At 39.0% G+C, this 26,594-nt stretch overlaps 1 protein-coding gene across 1 annotated transcript in view; it reads right to left on the reverse strand.

Annotated features, from left to right (window-relative positions):
* Positions 1 to 26,594, reverse strand: part of LOC122996140 (seizure protein 6 homolog) — a 92,618-nt gene that overhangs the window by 25,901 nt on the left and 40,123 nt on the right. The window contains exons 2-4 of the mRNA XM_044371714.1: positions 19,909 to 20,661; positions 19,336 to 19,457; positions 771 to 963 (exon numbers count right to left, since the gene is read on the reverse strand). Of these exons, the coding sequence (XP_044227649.1) occupies positions 771 to 963; positions 19,336 to 19,457; positions 19,909 to 20,661 (1,068 nt within the window). The remainder of the gene's footprint in view (positions 1 to 770; positions 964 to 19,335; positions 19,458 to 19,908; positions 20,662 to 26,594) is intronic.

The raw sequence follows: 26,594 nt of genomic DNA on the forward strand, positions 1-26,594 counted from the left end.
TTGGTGGCCACTTTGTGAGATTGCTAAGATAAACAGACAGTGTTGTGGACATGGAAGATCGATGTCACGCATATAACAAGCAAGAGAGGAATTTATGGGCCATCATATTCACCAACAGCATACGGTAACTATTTCTCCTGATAGGTTTTTCTGCTGCCACACTCTCTTGTTGTTACTATTTGAACACATTTACTGTAATTATTAATTCTGCTTATTTTTAATCTATGCAGAGGACAACTGCATTCAGTGCTCACAAAAATAGCTTGAATATGTAAATTCCCCTAGCAAGCTATCCTCCTGCACTTCTGACCTACTCACTAATTGCTTGAGTGCTTGACTGCTTGATTGCTTGATTCATTGATTGATTGATTGATTGACTGACAACTTCACAATGGATGCCACACACAGTGCATGACAGTGAGGTCTCCTTTGAGAACATCAGCAGTTTTAGAAACGCTCCTTCACACAATTTCCTTTTGGGGAAGAGTGGAAACATACATACCCAAAAAAAAGAGAGAAAAATGTTATGAACAGTGTGGGGAAATAGTTAGTAGGGGGGGGAAGCCTGTACACTTCACGGGGCTTATGAATGTGTTATTTTGTATCTGTAAATTACGGTAAGCTCGACAGTCAATATTTAAGAATAGAGCATTGTGTAAGAATGAGACCTTGTTACTACTTCTTTGTTGTAACATGGTCAAACCCTAAGCTGAGCAATTGTTGGATTAATTTATGGTGAACATACTATAGTTAGCATAGTAATGGCTCACCTTGGTAATGCAGCAGGAGGAATCCGGAGTTGTGCTGTTGGTCACTACGAAAACGGATGGAGATCTGGTTGCTCCAGCTGCGTAGTACAAGGCCCCGCATCAAGACTGACTCATTGGCAAGGATGAAGGATTCTCGGCCACCCGTATCCTCTACTGTCACCTGTTCTCCCTCCAACACACTCACATTTAGCACCTAAAAAAAAGAGAAGAGGCAATATGATTACACATACAGTAGGTTTTATTGCCCTACCTTAGTGCATCATGTACAGTATGAAGTCATGCTAGCAAATGGTTCACTGACTGACTTACCCTTTGCAAAGAATCTCTATAGACCAACACATTGCACATAGAATAACAGTCAGTGAATTGTGCTTTTAGCACTGTGAGGATGGACACATTTATTTCTATTTACCCTCATCATTTCATTTTAACATAAAATAAAAAATCACATTGCACACAGGCCTGTTGACTTCTGACGTCTCAGTTCACACCAGATGAGGTCTTAATTCAGCCCCATCACTGCTGCATTTCCATTTAAAGCCAAGTTTACTCGAATTACGTTGCTCTGAAAAAAATGGGTCACTTCAGTGGCGGACTCAGGCTGTCTGAGGAGCAGGGGCAAAAAAATATAAAGGGCACCTGAAACATTCAACAGCCATCAACAGAAAACAACAATGCATGTTTGGTAAAAAGGCTACATCGCCTATTAAGATTAACATGTTATATGTTGACTCTGAATGTAAGGAAAACAACACCTCTGTTTTAAAAAGGATTTACTTTTTAAACATTTACTTTGCAAACTTCTCTGTAATACAATACAGAGAATGGGTAATGTTTTAAATGTTTATTTCTCAAACACAAGTAGAAACATGGAACCGGTCTTGTCAGGGAAGCGAGAGGCAAGATTGGTGAGATAAAAGGAGGCCATGAGTTTGTGAATATTAATGACCTTGTTATGGTCAGTTGGGATGTCCCTCTGAATGAACAGCAGAAGATCTGAGATCCTTCCTCTCCACATCTGTTTCTAAGCTGATCAGCTTCAATTTGGAGAATGATCGCTCAACTGATGCAGTTGTCACTGGCAATGTCAATGTGGCATTTATTCTGAGGAGTTTTGTCAGCTTTGGAAAAACTGTGTCCACATAATTTTCTTTAAGACACTTAAGCATAGCTTGGATGTTGCTGGTATGGAGAGCATAGGAAGAGTGGAACACCCTCAGTTCAGTGACAGTACTGTCTCCCTACATGTCATAGAAGTGGAAAATATCCTTGAAAGATTAGGCAGCTTCATCATGCCTTTCCAGTTACTTGGGGCATTAAAGGACTGACATACAGCACTAGAACTGCACTAGCCCTCTTGCCTCTCATGTCATGTATGATTTTACCCCTGCCAAGGCAGATGTTTTCACTCCGCTCTGTTTGTTTGCCTGTTAGCAGTTACTCATAAGGTTCCCTTGCAGATTTCATTAGTTTCATGACAGGATACATTTTTTAAAACTTTTTAACATGCCAAGACAGAGGTTTAAATTCTAATGGGCATCCCATCTAATTGCTAATGGCTAATGCAAATCTACCTCTATATCTGTCATCTCCTCCCTTGCTGCCGCTAGCTGCATTTTGCAGATTCCTTTATATTGTGTTCAATTTTCTGTCTTTTCTTGACATTCTGTAATCATAGGGTAACCCATTGCTAATCTCACTCTCTACAAGTACAAGTTAATCCAAGCTAAAGGGCTGTAAACGCATTTTGAATAAATAATACTCTAATGATTTCCTATGTGATTTTATTACACCACAAGGCTGATTTCCAGTTCGTACCAAATATTTAGTATAGAAATGGTCAGGTACATATCTAGCTAGTTAGCTACTATCAGTCTAACATATTGTTTGGCATGTTTTACAGCTTTGAACAGGCCTACATATAAAACCAACTTAGAAAATACAGTCTACACACATTAGTAATGCATAGTTAATACAATTTAATGTATACCCTTGTTTCAACTACAAAAAGCCTTGCTATGTTACCTACCTCACAAATTGCCGTAGGATCAAGGTTACAGCTTAGACTGCACTCCTAATGCACTTTCCTTATGGTCAGCCTACATAAAGCATACATTATTTCTAACATAATGGGCAGTCTACTCCATCATAAGGGCATCTTATAGGGCATAGTATCTCATACTCTTCACTGGAGGGGCACTTCACCATTTTTTCCTCCCATACAGTGCACCATTAAGGGCACTTTTTTTCATCTAAAGGGCACCCAATTCTGCTCTTCAGTATGTTAGACTTAAGGGAACCCTAAATTGCACTTTTTCCCCTTTTTTCCCCCTTTTTATTCACTAGAAGGACTCCTATATAGAACCTCCAGCTCACCCCATCACTATGGCAACTCATAGAGCACTGCATTGCATCCTCTTCATTTAAAGTGCACATCATGTTTTCTTGCTTTTGGGGTACCATATTTTATACTGTGGGGGCACCTGTGAGGGGACTTCAGGGGGCACCTATGAGGGGACTTTATCATATTGTGGGGGCACCTTAGAAGGCATTTTATCAGCTTGTGGGGACACCTTAGAGGGCACTTTATCCTACTGTGGGTGTGATTTTTGGACATGTTCTTACAGAACTCTGTGTGGAATGTTCTATGATGGTTTTGTCCCATTTGCTAAATTTATTATTTAATTTTGGTCCCCAAATTTCACTGCCATAGAGAATTATCAGTTCTAATAAGAATTGGAATTTTTTTAGCCAGATTTTAATTGAAATGTCAAATTTAATATTTCTTCTAATTGCATAGAAAGCTCTCCTTGCTTTGTCTCTCAGATCTTTCAAAGCCAAGTTGAAGCTTCCTGTGGAGCTTATGTTGAGGCCAAGGTATGTGTAGTTCTTTGTATAGTGTAATTTAGTGATATCCAAATAGAAATTGTGTGTGTTTTCCTTACGTATGGACTGCTTCTGAAAGATCATATATTTTGTTTTTGTTTGGTTTTTTTTTTTGGTTAACTGTCAGGGCCCAGGTCTGATAGAATTCATGCAGGAGGTTAAGGTGCTGCTGTAGACCTTCTTTTGTTGGTGTCAGCAACACCAAGAAATCTGCATTTGGGAGATGCTTAATTTCTGTGTCATTCAGGGTGAGACCAAATGCAGTGGATTGATCTAATTGATATACAAATTCATTAATGTATAAATTGAAGAGGGTTGGACTTAGATTGTACCCCTGCCTTACCCCACAACCCTGGGAAAACAGGGCTGTTTGTTTGTCTCCTATTTTAACTGCACATTTACTATTTGTGTACATTGTTTACATCATATGTTTTCCCTCAGTGCTACTGTTAAGTAGTCAATAGAAAAAGCCTCATGCCAGATGGAATTGAAGGCTTTCTTGAAATCAATAAAACATGCATGGGCCTTTTTCTTTCTTTTTGTCTAATTCTTGTTAAATTAGGGTGTGGAGGGTATAGATGTGGTCTGTTGTACGAATCTTTGGTAAGAATCCAATTTGGCATTTATTCAATACATTTTGGTTATTGATAAAACTGTCTTTTATTCATAATATTGCAAAAGGTTTTTCCCAGGTTACTATTCACACAGATTCCACAGTAATTGTTTGGGTCATATTTATCTCCATTTTTATAAAAATTGATGTTACTAGATCTTTATTCCATATGTCAGGAAAGGTGCCAACTGCTAGAATTCTATTAAAAAGTTTGAGTATAGCAAATTTATGGTCAGAGTATTTAATCATTTCATTTAAAATGCTGTTGACTCCACAGGCTTTTTAGCTTTCAGGGATTGGATGCTGTCCATCTTGCTCTGTTATTGAAGCATCTAGAGGGTTTTGGTTGTCTTTAATTACTAATTCTAAAGTTTTCCACTTAGTGTGTATTTTGTTTTGGTCAATGTTCTTAATAATATTGCTGTATAATTCAGTAAAATAATTAATCCAAATGCTGACATTTTGTATTGCCAGTTGATTTTGTTTTGTTTTGTTTTGTTTTGTTTTGTTTTGTTTATATTTTTGCAATCATTGTAAAACCATTTGTTATTGTTTATTTGTTTTTGTTTTTGATTAGAGATTTTCAAATTTCAAAACAATGCAAATTTATCAGAAATTGCATTAATTTTGCCCATAGCACAGTTTACACCCTCATTATTATGGGGAAACATTTTAGAAAGAAAGAAATCAATTGAATATTGGATTTTGGGATTTTCAAATGCCTTTTGGTAGCTCTCCATGCTGTCTGATTTCTATCTATATAAATGTGTGGTGTTGTACAGTTTACTGGGTTTAGAGGCCTCATGGTTGGTGTGTGCTCTCTTCAAAATGACAGTGATCTTACTGTGATCTGATAGTGGTGTGAATGCGTTGACTGTGAAAGCTCTGAGAGACATTGGGTCCAAATCTGTTATGTCATAGTCTACCGTGCTACTGCCCAGAGCTGAACTAAATGTGTAACAGCCCAGAGAGTCTCCTTGTAACCTACCATTGACTATGTACAGACCCAGCATGTGGCAGAGCTGTAGAAGCTGGATACCACTTGTGTTTGTAATTTTATCAAAATTCTGTCTAGGGGGTAATTCAGGGAGAGAAAAGAGGGTTCCACCAGGTGTTTCTCTCCCTGGATGGGATGTTTCAGCCAGCAATGAAATTCATATCATGTTCTGAAAGCTAATGCTGTCATAGGTAGTGGGCTCAGGTCTCAGGTATGCCATGAGGCAGAAAAAGTGTTGCCCTCCATAGGCTGATGTCCCTGAAGTAATACGTGTGCAGGAGTGTTAGTGCAACCGCTTGGAAAAGCCAAGACAGTGGGCAGGATGAGCACATAGCACAACAGCAGCAGCAAAATGAATGTGGTCACGTTGACTAACTGTCACTCAGTCGAAGGGGAGCTGACAATGAGCACGGAGAGGTTAATGGACACTCTGAGACTGAGCTTAGAGGTGACTTCTTCTGGAATGATCCATGAGGTCAGCCACTTTGATTAATTTGATTTTTATCACAACCAGAATTAAACAACACTCGAGAGGTTTTCAGACAAGCAACTGAGAACACAGCAGACAGTCAAACAGTACATCAAAAATGTCAAACAGCAGATATTCCTTTGCTTTTTGTATTACAAAATCACAAAATCTTTATGTTGTTAACAAATATAAAAACTGTGCATATTGCCATTGTAGCTTAGGTGGTTACAAACAACAGCCAAACGGCAGCCTCAAACCAGTGTCACAGTGAGTAATAAAGAAATGTCACATTATTTTAGATCCCATGTTTTCTCAGTTTCTCAAGGGCAACAGCAATGACAAAGCCTTAGGCACAGTTCTTTTTTTGATTTCTGCCTTTTTTGTCTCAGTTAATATGGAGGGCTTGAATGCTTTGGAAATTGGGTTACTTCGGGTGAGCATACTTGCTCTTATTACAACCTCATATTTTACCCCACAGTGCAGCACAATAACTCCTCCAATTTGATATTCATATTCAAATATTCAAGAAATAAGACTGACAATGTGGAATTGCAATTTCAGTGACCATGGGTTTAATTTGATAGTCTGATAAATTTAGAAAATGCAAACCTTGGAGAATCTACTCTAAATTACATCTATAATTGACTGTATTGTGATTTATTGTTTGTATTGTAGTCTTGTATTTTCAAGGAACAGGGAATTTAGAAAATGTGTAATTTGCTGTTTCATCCTGGCATTTCTAACCCTACAGTGACATAGGCACGTTAAATATTTAATTTAAAACTATAAGTTCCTTTATCTCTCAGTTTCCATCAGGAATTATTTCCCTGTTATGTGTTTCTGTTATTAAGCTGATGGATGAGAGATGGCTGATATTTTAGTCAACCATTGCTTCAAAAAACACCTGATGAAAAGTATCTGTAGTATCCTTGCTCAGTTCACCAATTCCTGTAGCCAGTTGCTGCAAGGTTGGCAGTCTTTCATAATTCAAAAATATGTGCTATGCAATGGTTGCAATGTAGTACTGAAGAACTTCAACAAAAGCTACTGAACATCACACTTTAAAAGAACAGTCTACTGTCCTGACACCCATCTGACAAGACATCTTTCTTTTGTAACAAAGCAGTAACAAATGACTAAACACATTGCAAGTGTAAACTGGTTGAGAATTTCTTCTGTTTTCATTCATCCAAAATGAAATCATGGCAAGTTAAAAAATATTTGTACACATATCCACATCTGCACATGTTTCTGTCACTATCAAAGTAAGGATCATCTACTTTCAACATAAATATTAATCAATGACAATATTTTTCTACCCTCATTTAATCCATCAATACTAAATAATATCCACAAAGCCATGATGTCTTCTTCATATATAGGTGACACACGGTTAAATGTTCCATAGCAATCCAATACCTTTCAGTCCAATAACAGTCTTTTTTTTAATTCAAGAAAATTTTTATGTCCTAATTTACATTTAGTTGTACATGCTTTTGTTTTTCTCACCTGGACTACTATAATGCACTTTGATTCAGTTCACCAGTTCCAATTGGTACAGAATGCTGCTGCTTGAATTATAACTGGCATCAAGAGATAAGAACATATTGTGCAAGCTAACTGCCTTGCTTCAAAATATATTACTGATTTGCTGACTCCTTACATGCCTGTGAGCTCCCTTAGATCAATGGATGGAGCTCTGCTTGTTATTCCTAGGACTCAGCTCGTAACCAAGGGTGACCAGGTCTGTGCAGTAGACCTTTTTCACCTCAGACATTTTGACATACTAAAGCAGGAAACGAACAGGTGCAATTAATACCATTAATGATGGCTGAATCCAATTTAGTATTTCCAAATCCATGGCCCTGGTATAGTGTATGATGGTTCACCAGTACAGTGTGGCTTCCTCAGACACTGAGCCATCATTGATGTTATCAGTTCCACCTGTGCTTGGGTGCTTTTCCTGCTATGACAAGTCAAAAACTCTGCTCTTAAAATGGTCTGTTAAAACCCACAGACTTTTGAACACTGCCTATTGACATGAGACAGACTACATCTATCACTACTTCTAAATCACTTATGAAAACCTTCTTTCATAAGAAAGCCTTTGTGAATATTAATGTTTAATCTGGTTGCGTTTGAGTCCTTTTGATTATTAATATGACTATATGATGACGATGATGATAATATGACTATATTTAATTTTGTCTTTTTTTTGTCTGTTACATGTTTTTATTCTTTGCAACTTTGTTACTACTTATTATTTATTTGTCAAATCAGACTGTTTTCTTGACTGTTTTACTGCAACATCTTGGGAGAAAGTTGCACTATTACTGTAGGTGATGGAAAAACACATTTTTGATAATTTTCCATCAATCATATTCTTACAGTCATATTCAGTGAGGTTTTGATTATTATATTCATAATCAATGCAGATTGCAGACAAAACTAGTGTAATTACACCAACGTTGAACAGTAGTAGTGTTTACAGTTTATTTATTATAGGCATAACACCTGACTGCACAGATGTTATGTCTCATGTATGGTACACACTGTGATACTGCAACAATTTCATTAACTTCAATCATTTTCAGTGAGGTAAAACAGGTTGTGAGTCTGTGACCACTTGGTTTACATATACCTGGGAGGCTTATGAAGGACAGGGTAAGCAGATAGTGGACAGTGAACATTTGGACTGATAGATAGTTTGGCCCCAGAGGGCCCTATCATCTGTCATCCACCCTGGGACCTGTCACTGCAGCCAGCAACAGCTGTCCTGCCTCAATTATGAATCATTGGCCATGTCAGGAGACATCATTACCTTATCTTCACTAGTACTGCAGCCAAATGCCTAGAGGGACTGCTTTCACGCTGTCTCTCTCACTCACTCACACACACACACATGTACGTGCATATGTGTGTGTGTGTGTGTGTGTGTGTGTGTGTGTGTGTGTGTGCGTGTGTGTGTGTGTGTGTGTGTGTGTGTGTGTGTGTGTGTGTGTGTGTGTGTGTGTGGTCCAGGTATTCCTCATGTTGCGGGGACGTAAATCTGTTTACACAGCAATGTTGTGGGGACTCGCCACTCTTATGGGGACAAAAAGTAAGACCCCTTAACATAAATCATTAATTTTATGGTGAAGACTTGGTTTAAAGTGATGGAAACACAACTATGTGTGTATGTGTATGTGTTTGTGTGTGTGTGTGTGTTTTTGTCTGTGTGTGCATGTGTGTGCACATGTATACACATGTATGTTCAAGAAATGTAAGACTTTCCTGTGAGTAGGTGCTCTTTCACTTCAAGTGTGTTCCAATAAAATATTTCCTATGCCCAGTCAAAATGAGAAGAGAGGACAGAGGGTCATCTCTCTCCTCTAGCCACTGTCTTTTCAATCAAACCACTACAACAAACAGACCATCCTGCAAGGCCAAAGTACAATTGACAGGCCTGGCACTGCACTCGGAATAGAAAACATGGAGGAAAATCTCTAAAATAAACGTTTCAAAGCAAGACAATATTTGCAGGATTGAATGCCTTGATCTTGCTGTGTTTGCCATGACCTTTGTAGAACCGGGAGCTAGCAGTGTGCTGCAGTGTTAAACTGTGAGAGTGAACAGTAAGCAGAGGTGAAGATCCATATTATCACATCCAAACAGAAAGCAGCCTGCCATTGCTTTTAATCTGTGACTAGTCACATTTCAGAGGGAAACATGGTACTTTTTACGCCACTGTATTTACCTGACAGCAACTAACTAGTGACTTTGCAGATTAAGATTTTATTCACAAAACATATGATCAATTTATAAAATACGATGTTTTATTATAGATTTAAACTACCCAATATTTTAGTAAATTGTTAAAACTATAGCTCCACCTTCATCAGCTATGACAGTAAATGCTGTTTACACATTAATGCATCAGTAATGATATCCCACAATATATAAAATATAACACTGACAGTGACCTTTCTGTAGTAGAGTACTTGTAATTTTAATACTTTCTAGTACATTTTGCTGATATACTTTTGTAGTTTTAGTTAAGAGAGCTTTTCAAGGTAGGACTAGTAATTTGACATTGTAGTAGTGTTACTTTTACTTCCAGTAAGTAAAGGATCTGAGTTGTTCTTCCACCACTGCACATAATAGATCAACTAAATAGGCTCATCTGTATCATGCAATTAGGAGATTGCTGTCTGCTTTAAAAACTAAAGAAATACTATATATCTGAAAATGCTACTTGGACAAGAAAAACTATTTCTCCTGGTGCTTTAAAATAAACAATTTGTCAAACAAATTAGACTTTTACGCATGGCGTGTAATCTTTACTTACTCATTTATTAATTTATCTGTGAGCACGCAGTATGAGTTAACTGTCCAGAGAGGCTGGCTCTCACTGATAACTCACTGTTGAAAACATCTGGTGGTGCTCTGCAATGAACATTTACACTGACTCACAGGAGCCATTGCTGATGCTGAAATGAGTAGTTTGTAATCAAAATGATCCCACTATACATGGAAATCAAATGACCCTGCTGCTGGGGGCAATAAATCAACAGCCATTGGACTTGCCAGCTGCAGTGCCATTACTATGATAAAAGCCACTGGCCTATACGGTGGAGCACACTGTTAGTGCACCTACCTCATCTCCCCCTATCTAAGGCTCATGTTTCTAAATCATAGTGTGAATAAGCTTGGTTCACCCAGTTGGTGTTTTTGTGTATCTCCTGATAAATTCATACAAAAACAGACTTATTCCAGTGCTCATTATATGAAAAACGTTATCTTAATTGAACATTCACCTCTATATAAAAACAGCCAAGGCCATTTCCTGTTTGCCCTGCTGTCTAAAACAATGGATCCTTACCAATCAGCAAAAGCTGAATCTTAATGAGAATGTGCTGGAGCCAGTGGCTGAATACAATACTAACTTGCTCATTGTCACTAATTTCACATTTAAGCTTGCCCATTTTATGCTCCTGGGATCACCAAATGCAACCACCATATAGTGACCATTGTCTCAAATATTATATATTTTTTTATCTTTCAGAAGCTTCTCTATGGACAAGGAAGCAGCCATTAAGACCGCCTGCATTTGAAACACTTTCATGAGATGAGATTCTTGCTTCCTGATAAATCTGCTTCACTTTTCGATGTGCCTCTCGGCCCTTGACATCTCAGTTTATTTGCAGCAGTGTGCAGTTTTGCATAGATTTAAATTCATGCATTGCTGATTATTCTTCGGCTTTTCTTGCATGCATCTTAACTCTCCTGTCTTCATCATGACACTGAAAGAGTTGGAGAGAACATAGCCCACTGCCAGACAGAGTCTTCTCCCCTTATGACAGCTAGCTGGGTGGAGGAGCAATTAGTGTCACCTGAAAGCATTCCTCTTGGGATGGCTGGGCCCCATGAAAACTCATCTCAGCAAAGCCCTGACACCCTTTAAAAAGCTCATCAAGATCAAACTGGCCTTCTTTATGTCCTGCCTTGCTCCCCCAAGGCACAACATGATGAAGGCTTCCTTCTGCCTCATCTCAAGTTGATTAAAGGCAGCAATCCTGTCTTGGCCTCCATTACTCAGTCAGGCTCATTTTCTCTGCAACATATCTGCCACGTGTTTTCGCGCTGCTGGGGACCAGAGTTACAGAATGGACAAAACATGTGCATTGCCTTGTTAAAGCACCAATTTTATTATGTCAGCGGTGAGGAGGAAGGCGTGACTGTATTCTAAAGAGACACTCTTAGTGTTACAAAAATGTCAGAAGTGGAAACTTTGTAGCAGTTCTTTGTGGCCCTTTCATCAGATGAGAGCACTAGCGTTCACTGAACACCAACAAAACAAATCTAATTCCCTCCCTCATCAGCCACACTCAGCCAGGGTCAATGCCGTGTGCATTTTGCTTCTTTTGTAAGAAATACTGGAATTAAAATGATAGTACAAAGATCAATACAGCAATTCACCCGGCACTGAGAGGACACTGTGTGTCAAGTATTGGTGCTGCTTATTAACATGACTATTGATTGGAGTTAGAAGAGCATGGTCGCTGAGGCAGCATCAAGTACCAATTGCTAACCCTCGAGCCGAGGTTAGATATAAACACTTGGCATGCTCTGTAACATCTCAATCCTTTAACAGGCATTTCACTGATGATACACCTCAGCAGTACTTTGTGCTCATTTTAGGAGTAATTAACTACAACATACAGGCTTGAGCTCATTAGATGTTTTGGATGTTCTTAAGATTTATTTTTGCTTTGTTTGGAATTGTCCAAAACAATATTCACTCATTTGAGCATGAAAAACTTGGAAACTATAATTTTCCCCACTGAGACTTGAGGCCTTTGTTGGATATTTATAAGCTAATTAACTAAAACAACAAAAAGCTTTGTGTATTCTTTCACTTTTACATTTTATAACTCACCATAAAGCAAAGCTAAAAGACTACTTCAGATGCAGTATTCTACCGTCTCTGTTACTATATTATGTTTCCTTATTATTGAAATCCTGCTTGAACATTTAACTGTCACCCACTGTTTTAACCAGCACTATCAGAAGAATAAAATACAATATTGATTAGAAAAAGAAATCACATAACAAGTGTTAATTTGTTCCTGTGTTTTGTTAATTAAAGGTTCACCACAGGAACTGAAGCTGATTGAGACAGGGTAGAGGAGCTAGACAAATAGAAAAACTGATAAATGACATAAGGATGAAAATAGAAAAAAAGGAAAAAAGAGAGGGTGAAAGAGTTGGGAAAGGGATGGAGAAGAGAAAAAAAATGAGATATACAGTGTTGACCTCAAAATCCTTCTCCACCATCTTTTTGAATGATGCTGCTTTAAACCTGTCAGAAAATGGAAACACTCTCCCAATCAGCCTTTGTGGCAGAGGGAGAAATTGGCCACGTCTGGGCTCCTAACCCCTGAAATGTATCAAACGCTCTCAGTCCTTCCCACACAATGCATTCTCTTTTTGCAAGAGTGCAGGATGTGGCCCCCATGAAACAGAGCTGGGACAACCTGTGCAGATCCTCAGATGGTAACTCCTTCAGACCCAGGCAGGTAGATCAGTGAGCGGAGGAGACAGAGAAATCAGAGTGGGACAGATGGCCTGGAAAGAGCTGATAGCTAGCTAACCCACCGGATTTATTTGATCAAATAAAAAAAGCTCCAAAACCTCCATCTGTCCTCTAAAACAGTATTACAAAAGTGACTGTGCAGAGAGGGAGAGACAGATATGGAGAACATAAATAAGATGTGCTTAAGATATCAAAAATTAACTGGTGAAAATTTCATTTCCACATGTATTTATACAGCAGAAAGTGGAGCTAACTTAGTAGACCCACATGTGAAAATAAGATCCACATCCCATCAAGCCTAATTCATAGATAGATATGAGTCTCTGAAATTATGGATGAGAAATTGAGCGACATAGCTGTTTTGACATGCTCATGAAATAAAAAAATTAGTTCTGGATATGAGTAATAATTAATCACATCCATCTTAAGTATATAGTGATATTGATTTGTTATATAAACCTACCTACCTACAGTAAATAAGATGTCAAGGACAAGAAAACTGAAGATACTGAATCCTGAAATAAAGCCCTCCTCCATATAACACTGACATGCTCAATCTTTAAAGCTATACATCATTGCAGATCTTAATGTAATAGCAAGCAATGTCATACAAAAATCAATATTTTGTATCTTAACTGATAACTCATAGTTTGCACTTTGCCTGTTAAATAGTTGAGTTACTATTACATGAAATTCCTCTATTTTTTAAATTGTATTCAAAAGCACAGAACATTTTTGAAAAAATTATAGTATTATAGTATTAACTACAAACCATATACTATAGTGTTTATTACACTATTGTTTTTTCTTGGCCCTGAACGTTGGTGTTACATCAGCCTCCTAATATTTGTGCAGTTATTCTGCAAATAAATCGTAATGTGGCCAGAATCACCAGATGGGGCAATGCATTATATGCTGTTAGCTGTGGCCGAGGGGTTGAACAGTCAGGCTGAGGGCAATAAATTCTCCTGATACGTTTTTCATCCTCCCTCTCCTGCAAGCTGCCAGACTGCTGAAAGGAGTATCGACTAAGCACAGAAAAGGTCTGATCTTCCTTATTTATTCCCCACCAATCTCAGTGATATGTGTGAATGCTTGCGGTGGAGATCAGAGGGCTCTTGGGGAATCACAGACACTGCCTTCCTATATATATTATTTTTTACAGAACCACAGGTAGAGTACACCAATGTTAATATTTATTATAAAGTCACCACATCTGTCCTTCAGATTTTTACTTTCACCTAATTTCCCTCTTTCACTGTTGCAAACTGCTGTTCTGTCTGCTATAACGATCACTCCCTTCCATACGATTAGACAGCTGCCAAAACAAGTACATGCACTTCAACCATGATGTCCCTCCTATGACTCCTCTGCTCTGAAGTGTGGAGCATAATTCCACCATTCCACCGCAGGCTGACATGCAGGAGGCACGGTGTATGCTCGCTGACCAGATACTGTGTGTGGAGCGGACAAACCTGGACTCTTTCGTTATTGTCCTTGGCGACTTTATCAAAAGGAATCTCAGCCATGAACTCCCTCAATACCGTGAGCTGATTAAATTCCCGACCAGAGAGGAGAACACTTTAGATCACTGTTTTACTACAATCAACAGTGCATATCATGCCTTCACCCGTGCTGCACTGGGACACTGACCACATCATAGTGTACCTGATTCCTGCAGAAATTAAACTTCTCTAAACCTGTTATGAGGACATCTAAGAAGTGGACCTGTGAAATTATGGAGGATCTTCACAAGTGCTTGGACTGTACTGACTGGGATATTTGCAGGACTGCCACCACCAGTCTGGGTGAGTACTCAGAGGTTGAAGTCATACATCAGCTTCTGTGAGGACAGCTGTGTACCATCACGCTGTGTATCACACCAGGGTTAGTTGCAACAATGACAAACCCTGGTTTACAGCTTAACTTAGACAGCCAAGGTGGGAAAAGGAGGAAGTGCTTAGGAGAGGGGAGTCAACCAGAGTCAACTTTTGGAGAAACGCAACCCAACATCACTGCAGCTGAAGGCTGCGGTGGCCAATCACAGCTGGAGATCACCAACCTCAGATCACAGATCATCAACTTCAAACTGAAAGTCCCCCACTCTCCTAACAACTCACACCTGTCCAACAACCTGAATCAGTTCTACTCTCAATTTGAAAGACAAAAGGACGGTCCTAACACATCCCTCCTGACTCCAGCAATCATCTCTAGTTCCCCCTCCTCACCACCTCAGATCCATCACAGACCCACTCCTGGACCCCCTGCAACAGGCCCCTGCCAACAGGTCAGTGGACAATACACTAAATATGGCCCTCCACTTCATTCTCCAGCACCTGGACTCTGCAGAAACCTACGCCAGGATCCTGTTTGTGGATTTCAGCTCTGCCTTTAACACAATCATCCCAGCTCTGCTGTAGGACAAGCTATCCCAGCTGCACATTCCTGACTCCACCTGCAGGTGGATCACCAACTTCCTGTCTGACAGGAAGCAGCACGTGATGTTAGGAAAACATGTCTTCAACTCCCGGACCATCAGCACTGGTTCCCCTCAAGGCTGCATCCTTTCCCCTCTACTCTTCTCCCTGTATACAAACAGCTGCACCTCCAGTCACCAGTTAGTCAAGCTCCCTAAATTTGCAGACGACACCACTCTCATTGGGTTCATTTCTGGTGGTGAGTCCACCTACAGGTGGGAGGTTGACCATCTGGTGTCCTGGTGTGGCCAAAACAATTTGGAGCTCAATGCTCTAAAGACAGTGGAGATGATTGTGGACTTCAGAAAGAACCCAGCCCCTCCTGCCCCCATCATCCCGTGTGACTCCCCAGTCGACACAAGTGGGAGCTGAACATTAGCTCCCTCACCAAGAAGGCAGAGCAGAGGATGTACTTCATGTTTTATTATTATTATTATTATTATTTATTTCAGTTCAAGCTGCCAAAGCCAATGGTGGTGCACTTCTACACTGCCATCAATGAATCCATCCTCACTTCCTCCATCACCATCTGGTACGCTGCTGCCACTGCCAAGGACAAGGGCAGACTGCAGTGTGTCATTTGCTCTGCTGAGAGGGTGAGAGGGCTGCAACCAATGTCTGCACATCATATCACATCTAACACGGCATGCCACATTAACGCAATCATTTGTATTCTTTGTATTATTAGACTTGCACATTACACATACTGTTTATACTGTGAACATTTGCACATTCCCGGTCAATATCTTGTACATTATATTTTTTAAAGTCTACAGCTTTCTTCACATAGAACATATTTTTTATTCATCCTTTATCATAAAATTGTATTCATATATTTATACACCTGTCTTTTGTGGCAATTGTATTTTTCTCACTTTGTATAGATACTTGTTTTTTCTCGTACCTTCTATTTTTTTACTGTTATGCACCACAACACCAAGACAAATTCCTTGTATGTGAAAACTTATTTGGCAATAAATCTGATTCTGATAAGCATTTTCCCACATGATAATGTTTGGCACAGTTAAGGGTATCAAAATCCAGCTGATCAAAGTGAATATTTGAAATATTTGCGTATACATCAAGATATATATTTTTGTTTTTATAACAAATAACAGAAAAAAAACAATCTGCAAAACTGTGCATAATCTGTCCAGAGAAATGAGTGGGGGAAGGTCTGTGATCCCACCAGAGATCATTGAGTGAAGATGGCAAATAAGCTAATCAGAAAATGGAAGCAATTAATTTACTCACTACAACAACCATTCATGTCATCTCTCTTTTATTATTGGATATTGTGATTAAAAGGAGATTAGTATTGTCAAGACAACATACGTGAAACATGATGAAAAATAGGACTCTCAATATGGAAGGACAGAGCATTGATCTGAGCTGTTTAATAGATCTATTTGGATTGTTTTCTGCTGTTTATGTGTCTAAATCCACTGCAATTCAAAGAAATTAGTTGGTCATTAAAGCATCTCTTGCTACTGTTAACTAAGGACTGTTTTATAATATACCCATTTAGCAAGTACAATGTTCATAATGTGAATTCTGATCATATTATCTTTAAAATACCCTGCAAACTAGTCTCTGTATATACACAGGGTGGCCTGCAGAAAATTTTTAAAAAGACAAGGAAGAAAAAAGTCGTTATAAAATGTATGTTAGAATGTGCCTTGTAGATTAGTTCATTACCAGCTGTCCAATGGCACGTTGAGTCCCTGGACTGGAGTACCATATGTGCAGAAAAATTACAATTTGACATATCAGAGTTGTCATCTGTTCTTGTGTTCCATCTCCAATACAGTACGGTACTTGTTTCCATGCTGGTGAAAGAATCAATCTAACAATTCAAAAAAATTAAAAAATAGAATAAAAAACACTACAAAGGGTAGAGGCTTCCAGGGTCAGTGCCTGGTGGTGTCAATATAACCACAATGTGCCTGCAGTTCAAATCCTGCTGGGGATCTTTGTTGCATTTTCTTATCTTCTATTCATGTTTCCTGTCACTCTCTGTTGTGAACTGAGGAAAAATGCCAAAAAAAAGGATTATAAAGTGCGGCTGTCCAACACACCACACAGTGTGTGTAGATACAGGACAGAGAATGTTAACCAGGTTGGAGCAAAGACAAGGTGCAGCAGCTCATTGTCTAGACCATTAGTACTGAATCTTAGAGAAGTGTTTGAATTTTATTGCTGCTGCATTGCTTCATCTTTCAGACTTCAATTCCTGGTTTGGCTATGTATTCCTGCATGCTTGTGTGTGAGTGTGTGTGTCCCAACACACATTTACATGAGTTAGATAAGTCTTGTCAAATGGGCAAATTCTATTTAGCAGCAGCTAAATGTCTGCCCTTCTTGTCCTTTGTGCTTCAAGAATTAAACACGGGTGAGTGAAGAGGTTTAAATTGTAAATAGTTGAGAACTAAAAATCATCTAGGTGTAAAAATGAAATGTAAGGTAAAAATTGTCCAACTTGCATAACAATTTCTGAGCACACTGCTACTCCCTCCACAAGTCTACTTTGTGATCTCTTCCATTCCTTTAAAACCTTGAGACCTGGATAGCCTCCAGGCAGAAGAGCTTCACACATTGCCGATCAGAAGGTGTGACACATGCTTGACTTCATTTTCTATCTTTCCATCTTCAGTTTATGTCTTTGCCAGAAACAGAGACCACAGCTTCATTCTCTTCAGCCGTGCCAAGCACTTGTCTGTATAGTTTGCCATCAGATCACTATCAGTTTAGCAGTAGGAGGTTGGGAGACAGTGGCCCCATTTGTTCACATGGAGGTGCTGAAGCGCATGGCTTGCCTCAGTATTTTTTTTTATCAGACATGGTAGATGTAAGAGGATAAAATGTCAGTATGTTCTGGCTTTCTACCCTTGCAGTCTTTAAAGTATGCTATGAAATGTTCTGCCAAATGCACTGGAGAACCTGTAGAAGTAGAGATCTAATACGTCAAATGTGCTCAAATGCATGCACTTTTGTGTGTGTGTGTGTGTGTGTGTGTGCATGTGCACATGTGCAGGTAAGTGTGCCTGTGTTTGTAAGTGGTTGAAGATTTACTTAAGTTACCCGGAGGAAGCTTTCAGAGAAAAACACACTCTCAAACATATACTCTGTCAAGACTTATCTTAGCCCTCCAGAGGCAACAAGACAAAGCTCACACATTTTAAAGTCTCCAGTGGTAAATGAGGCGTTTGAGGAATTGCAAATGCCAAGGAACGCACACACACTGACAGTTAATTTTTATAACCTTTTGTGAAAAGACTTACCGAGCAAACATTCAACCTGAGACAGACCCCGTCCCTTGTGCCCCCATCCACCCACTCACCCCAGCAATTTCCTGCCTGTCTATCTCCATCAACCCACACAAGAGCAGTGAATACTCTTAGCAGCTATGACTAAGACCAAAATATGTCAGTGCTCTTCATTGTTTGAATGAAACCTTTTTTTTGCAACATTATTTAACTTTAATTTTAAAAAATCAAACATCACAGTTCATAGTACAACATAATTTGTATATATTATAATGGCTATAGTCAATATTTTATAATAACAATGCTTGACATTACTTGTAAAGTAAGCTGTTGGTAGCTTCGTAGCGTCTTTCAGCTTATTGTTTTGGTTTTATGGCCCATTACTTCAATGTTTTGGTTGACTCTCACTACTATCATCAGCATAGTTTCCCACTGAACACTACCTGCACAGCACCAACCTACAGACAGAAAAAGTCAACAATCCACTGGTGAACATAGTGGAGCATTTAGCAGCTAAAGAGCCTGATTATCCCTCATGGGCTGGTGGAGACCAACACAGAGCTACGAGGAGAGTGAACATATGTATTGTATGTGTATTATGTACATAAGAAAGCCAGAAACATCCATATTAAGGCTAAATGTTGCTCTATATTTGCTGGATGTGTAAATATGTAAGCAACTTTTTTGTTGTGGGGGCATTTGACAGTGCAATTTTGAACTTTATCACACATTGCATTCTGTAGTTTCAAATGACTTATAACAACATCATTGTGAGCACTGACCTGAACCTCAATGCCATATCCCAGGTAGACAGTAATCAAGTAGTTACACTCCGCCCCAGAGTCAGGTTGCTGCAGGATTTCGACGTTACCCTCAGGGTCAGTGAAATTCAGACTGCATGGCTCTGTAGGAGACAGTAAAAAGACAAGTGATTCCCTTTTTCCCGGACCACTGATCTATCTGACAGCCCACCTGTGTCTCCATGGCCTTGTAACCCTCTAACTATCTCTGCAGATTTCCTCTCCATACTGCTCATCTGGGCCTTTAGCCCTCTGTGGCCAGTGGAAAGGACGGGCAGGACACATCAGGGAAAATCAGATTGTTTTTGACACATGAGCAACTCTGTTATCCCTGGTGGAGAGATGAATAGCTGTGTGCAGCATGCAAAATGAACAGCAGTGATGCTGATGACCTGATGCTTAATTTTCTTGCCCTCTGGGATCCACGTATTAAAACTTAGGGGGGAGATATTCTCAATTTTGAATTCCCAGTGGGGGGAAAAAGTTATTATGTTGCTGCTTTTTATTTCACAAAATCATTTGAACATTCATCTTTGAAAGTCAGAGAAAACATACCTGATGTTTGCATGGTGGTGATGGTGGTAGTTGTGATAACGGTTGATGTTGTAGTGGTACCTTTTACTTGGGAAACTGAGGTTTGATTGGGGAGAAGATGATCAGGGCTGGTTTTGTTTTTCAGTGTTGTTTCCCTTGCTTCCCCTTTCTCCATCCTCATCGCGGAGGGTGCAAGGGTGGCCTCTACGGGAAAAGCACTCCAACTCCGAGACTGACTTCTCTGCAAGGATGAGGAGGCCACTGGGATATTTTCAGTGAATGAACCTCTATTATTTGGTGTCACTTGAGTTGTGAGGGAGTCTGTGGTTGCCTCTACCTTGTCTAACGCCACGGTCTTTCGGGGGAAAGATGTGGACGGCCTTGGTGTTGTGGGAGAGAATGTGGTCAGTGGGGAGGTTGCAGCTGCAGTGGCAGTAGTGGCAATGTCTGAGAAGGCTGGGGCATCCTCATGGGGCACTAGCTGAGTGACTGGGTCCCCTGCATCTGAAGCAGACACAGAGCCTGGCATGGTGGGATATGCAGCCACAGAGCCATCCCTTCTGAAAAAGTGCTGGTCCCCCTGGAAGTCCCTTGTAAGAAGGTGCTCATGAAACAGCAGGCCCTTGAGGACAGGCCGGTGGTTGGGGCTGTTCATAGGTGAGGCAGTGGTGACCGAGTGGACTTCGCTCTCTGTGTCCTGTGTTGAAGAGTGTGTGAAGAGATCCCTGTCTGGGTCCAGTGTCCTCTTATTGATGCCGTTACTTTCCTGTGGACCTGAGAGTGAAGGAATAAAGATAATATGGTTATGTTAAGCAAAATATTACGGGCCAGTAAGCTACAAAAGCAAAGTACAATACACAAGAGCAGTATGTCTTTTTGACAGATTCATTATTGAATCATCAAGGCTGCCAGACGATAATCTACCAAAATTACGCCTAATGAGGTGAGGCGCTGTCCTCTTGTATAATTCTTCCCCACATATTTTGTTGCTATTTTAATCAGTTCATTATGTGTGTGTGTGTGTGTGTGTGTGGCTTTAGGGGTAGGGATAGTGGCATAGTAAGTATAATCCTTTATACTTTCCCTTATAGAAGCTTTAGTGATAGCACAAAAATCTAATGGGTTGGCATATGTAGGTCACCACAAATAAAGCACAGTATGATATGATAGTAGTAAGAACACATATATGTATATAATATCTTCTAGTGCATCTTCGGTGGTTAAAATCAGAATATGAGGTTTTCTTTCTGTACTTGACAAGCTATATTCTACATTTAAGTTAAATTAGATTAGTACATGGTGAGTAGCAGCTTGCAGAAAGCCAGTTTATTATCAAAGACGAATTCCACAATCACACCCCGCAGGCAGTGGAATCTCAGAGCGGAGAAACACTGAGCAGAAATAGTCTAGTTACTTGTAGGATAAAAAGGTTTAAAGGCATATATTTTTCTAAGGCCTCCTTCTGTGGGCTACTATTCTTATTCCCTGGATTTTGCAACCTCACCAAGACACACAGACACCACTCAAACACAGTGCAGGCATTGTTAAAAGTTGCACAGGAAAAGCACTCAACCAGTGAATAGTCAGTAAACCACAATAAGACTGAAATGAGTAAAACATTAATATATACAGATTTAGAATGTTTAATAACTCAAGCAAACAAATGGATATATCCTGATGCTCTGGAAAGATGCTTAATGACACAAGTTTGAACATGAAGCTTTTACATGATATCCATTAGAGAGTAAAAGCAAAGTGAAAGATATTCTCTGCAGGTACTTTGCCATTTTAACATGGCCCCAACAATGACACTCCTAATCCATTTAAATGACATACTGAGCACCAATTTTGAAACAGTCATCTAAAGACAGAGTCTAATAACAAAATAACCAATAACCAACTTCAGACAGATGCACATACTTAATCTTTAATTGAACAACTTTCAAAAATAAAAAAAGGTAATACCACAAGTAGGAAGTAAACAATACAGACCTGATTATTAAATTAAAGACTGAAAAGATTAAAGCTGCACATATTAGCTAAGCTTTCTTTGTGACACCTGTCAGCCTAAATCACTGCACAATAAAATCAGTTAAAGGAGATTTGCTTTTAGTTTTAGCTACAGAAGGTTCTTCACCTATAAGTGACTAACAGTACAGCGCAATATAAAACTCTGTCATTATCTATCACCTCTATATCAGTTTAAACACCAGTGTATCTTTTAACAGCTTGAGAAGGACAGTGTAAATGTTTTTGGTAGCCAAATGATTTCACTGTGAGTCCAAAAGTGCCATATTTACCCCATTATCTGCTACATTTTCCCCACATCAGTTGCTTTGGGTGATGAATGGATGGCTCCAACCACTGCAAATCCTTAAATGCTCTGTAGTCAGTGTAAACATCAGCAAAGATTAACTTCTTTGCATGTCCTTACTGGCTTTGATGGGACAGTTATCCTGAAATGATCAAATATCTTCCAGCTGGCTGCTAGTTATGCATACTCAGACGTCAACAAAGAGTTTTGCCTCATTTATGAACCTTAACGTGGAATGGGTTTTCATCAGGTTTTGAAATTCCAGTGCTGACTTGCCGTTTTACAGCATGTGTTAGTAGGCTTTAATTCTACCTTGTTAGGATAGAGAGGTGAAAATACAGTGCACTTCTTTGGGTGCATAAAAATAAAACATCTATGGAAATCAGCATTCTTCTAAAATACTGTGGTGAGATGAGCTGACTAAAAATACAGCTGACTGAAATGAGAGTTCTTGCTTTCATGTTGGCATCAATGCAATCTCCATCTTTCTCTTTTTCCATCTAATTTTCTGAACTTACCTCCCACCTTTGAATCTGTATAAACTGTAGCTAATTTGCAAATATAGAAAAACACAGAACATAAATGTTTACATAAATCTAGCAATATGAACATGAAACAATTATATGTGTTTTGAGGTATGACATGAATAAGTGGCTAAGATAAATTGTAAACACAGAGAACTTGTATAATCCTCTTATGCGCCTATGTGCATGTGTCTACATGAAACAATACCGTCTGTTTTGACACCTTAATTAGCTTGCATTCTGGGTGACAGTTTGTCCTAATGAGGTAGAAAAGCTGCCAGCACACGTTTCATGGTTATAGATGAAAGGATGCTGTTGACATAGAAAGCAAATGAGTGAGATATCCTCATGTTTCCTCAAGAGCTTAAAGGAACCTTAACTAAAAGGCAAAACAGATATAAGGTTTGTTAAATAATGTTCCTTAGAGGTCAGTTTAATGGCAGTACAATGTTTGTGTACATGTGAAATGACTAATCATGTACAGTAACATGTCACATCTGAAACAGTAAGTCAGGTTTGTGGAGAATATAATCTCGACTTTGCTTGTAATTTAAATGTTAAAAATACTAGATTTCTAGATAACTGTGTCTGATTAACATCATACATCTATTTTCAACTTCTATTTGATTGTTTATGCCTGTTAATTCCAATGTGATCAGTTCTTGAAATGCTCAAGCTTGCACACTGTATTCTACAATTGACTGGATCATTTTTGGTGTATTGATTGAAAGCACAGTTGCTTTTATTGCATATAAAATAGATGCTTAAATCTGCTTGCCAGGAGGCAAATGTTCATCCTGGAAAACTGACTTTGTCTTTATCGATTCTATAAGAAATCCCATAGCAGGAAATATATATTCAGGTTTTAATGGGAAATGTTCTCTGAATAAATGTGAAAATAAACCGTGGCACAGGAGAAGCTCTGCTTTGCTCATAAAACTTCGAAAGTAGTTGCAAGCCATTGTAACATTTGCTGATGCAGAGTAGTTTTACCACCAGCCAGCACACTAATAAAAGTTTGATCAGGCTATTCAAGAGGAAGAGTAAACAGTTTTGTTACAAAGCCCCTGCACAACTGACAGAATTGACACATGGTTTTACGTTTTACTGGCAGATGCGACAACACCCCATTTATCTTTCTTGGCGACAGAAGCAATTCAAAGACCTTTTGATGTTCTAAGATGGAGGAGGAACATTTCCTTGTAGCCTTATTCTGTCACAACAAGAGCAGCCAAAGCTGCACTTTAAAGGCAAACTAAGCATAGTTGACATGTCTCACTACCAGAGAAAATAAAGAGTGTAAAGGGAGGTCTTCATGAATGATTGAAGTGTATAAGGCTGCCCCCTCCACATAATTGCAAAAAGTATAGAGGATTCTCAAACACACACATACTGTATAGTAAAGCTAGGGAACAGTCATTTTGCCAAGATTACTGTTATTCCTGCATCAAATTGGTTTCTAGTGGAAGTGATAGTGAAGTCCTGTCTCTTATTTTCTTATCTTTGTCTCCCTCTCTGTCTCTATCTGTGTTGGTCATGTTTTGACCATCCAGTTGCTGCCCTTTAGTCAGAATATTGAGTGAAAGTGGAGAGTGAGAATGTAGAACTGGGTTAAACCAGAGTTTCTCATACACAGATCAATACAGGATCAATGTGTACAGGTTGGAGACCTCACTGTGGTGATTACAGAGAAAGAGTACTGCTACAACACTGTTCTCATCTCTGAGCCTTAATTGGATATTTACACTGGACGTTTCAGGGAATGGAGCTGAAAACTGAATTTTGAATGAAATTTCTTGCATATTAGTGTAATGTAAATCAATAAATACAAAGCAGGAGATTACCAATTTACACAATCTTTTTTTCATCAGTCTCATCAGGTTGCAACTGTTAGTTGCAAATATGTCAGCCAAATATGACAATTGTAAATTTCCAGTCACTGATTACTAATCGTCTCTATAAATTATGTAAATTGCCTTACATTTCAGTGGCTGAAACTCCTGACAGATGAAATTTCCAGAAGTCATGAGACAATGGCAGAGCTTGCCAAGCAAATTAGATGATGTATGAATGTAAATGTGCAGAATGTGTGAAGGCTAATACCAAAATTTTGAAAATAATTTATAGCTTCTTTCCAGGGGCTGCACCAAGGGTGGCAACAACCACCAGGGGAATCTGATTGGCCAACCCTGGTGCCTCCTTCTACTGGATTCTGAGCATGGCAGGCAATTACCTTGTCATTGTTCATGTGTGAAGAACATGTAGCTTTAACAATTGACAATAGCAAACCAAACAAGTAAAATAACAGACTGTTCATTGACGGATGGCACAAATGTATTCACCAAGAATGCTCTGCTTTGCCAACAACCAGCAATACTGGCTCAAAAGCAACTGCCAGTATGTCTGGTCTGGTTTGTAGATTGTTTTACAGTAAAGTAAATGTGTACTTTGACACACAATCTCAGCTACCCATTTATTTCCTTTTGCTTTGGTTCAAAAAACAATTCCTTCTATCAAACATAAGCTGCTGTATACTGTTTTTGTACGGTGCCAATTCTAACAAGTTTAGCTGAAAGATCAGATCCAGCCTCTGTTAAAAGTGTTTGACAGCCAACAATTCTCATACATTTCACTTGGGAGCCAACTAGCCCACATACAGCAGCAAGAGAAACAAAAATGGGCTTTTTGTAGAACAGCTATTTTTATGTTGTTCTCAAAAATGAAATCAAATATTTGTGCAGTGACAGGCTGTAAATGAAATGCAAATGCTGTAATTATTGTTCATTTGTTCATTTGATGTGTTTATCCAACCTATTAATGTCAAGCTGACAAAAATTACAACCTTTGTCAAACCCCGATTCTCTGTACAGAAACACAGACAGGCCCTGTTCTCACCTGTTTCCATCCACTGTTAGAAGATCACACCCTATTGCCAGCCAATTTAAATTGATTGTGCTTGAAGGACTTCAATCAGGTATATATATATACAGTAATATGCTGGCTTAACCGATGTACTGTCAGAACAATCCTGTTGTGCTCTGTCAGGTTCACATGATGGGTGTCATGCTGTGATATCTAACCCCTACACACAATAAAATCACAAAGAGATGCTGTGCTGAGTATTGTACTAGTGGTCAGAAAGGTTTTGCTATAAGCTTGATGCAAGTGCAGCAGACATAGGAGATGATGGGAAATTTTATATAGTTCTCTTACCTCAATTGAACATTTAATTTAATGCAGTAAAGCCAGCAGCTAAAAGTAGATACCATGCTTCACACTCAAGAGGTTATGTGTGTAACTGCATTACATCACGCAACATTGAAGCTGGCTAATTAGAGCTAATTCATAAATTAAAGGTAGTAATTACCATGACAGAATGAGATTGCTGTTATCTTATTCTGAGCAGTGGCACAAATACAATAAAATACCATTTATTGTCCTTGGGGAAATTTAGTTAGTGAAATGTTTCTTCTGTGAGCACATTCAGTAGAACACATTTAGGATATGTTAATGTCTCAGAGGAAGCCTAGGGTCTTGTGAGTGTGGAAAATATTCACGTTCTTAAAGACACCAAAGACCTCTTGGTGATGTTAAATGCTGTCTTAAAACTGAGGCTAAATATTCATCCATCATTACTAGATATCTAGTTACTGATGCAGACAAATCTAACTTGGCAGTATAAAAATTATCAAAGCAAACCTAATAAAACTACTGAAATTTGTCTGGCTGTCATGAAGTCAAGCATGTTTGTAATGGTGATTAAAAATACACAATACTTTCTGTTTTCTTATGGCAGGACATATTCTTATCCCTTAAATTTGTATAGACCACCCTGCCACATTAACAAATGCTAAAAAAGGTATAGTTCT

The sequence above is a fragment of the Thunnus albacares genome, chromosome 13 (assembly GCF_914725855.1).
Source record: "Thunnus albacares chromosome 13, fThuAlb1.1, whole genome shotgun sequence".
Classification (NCBI taxonomy): Eukaryota; Metazoa; Chordata; class Actinopteri; order Scombriformes; family Scombridae; genus Thunnus; species Thunnus albacares.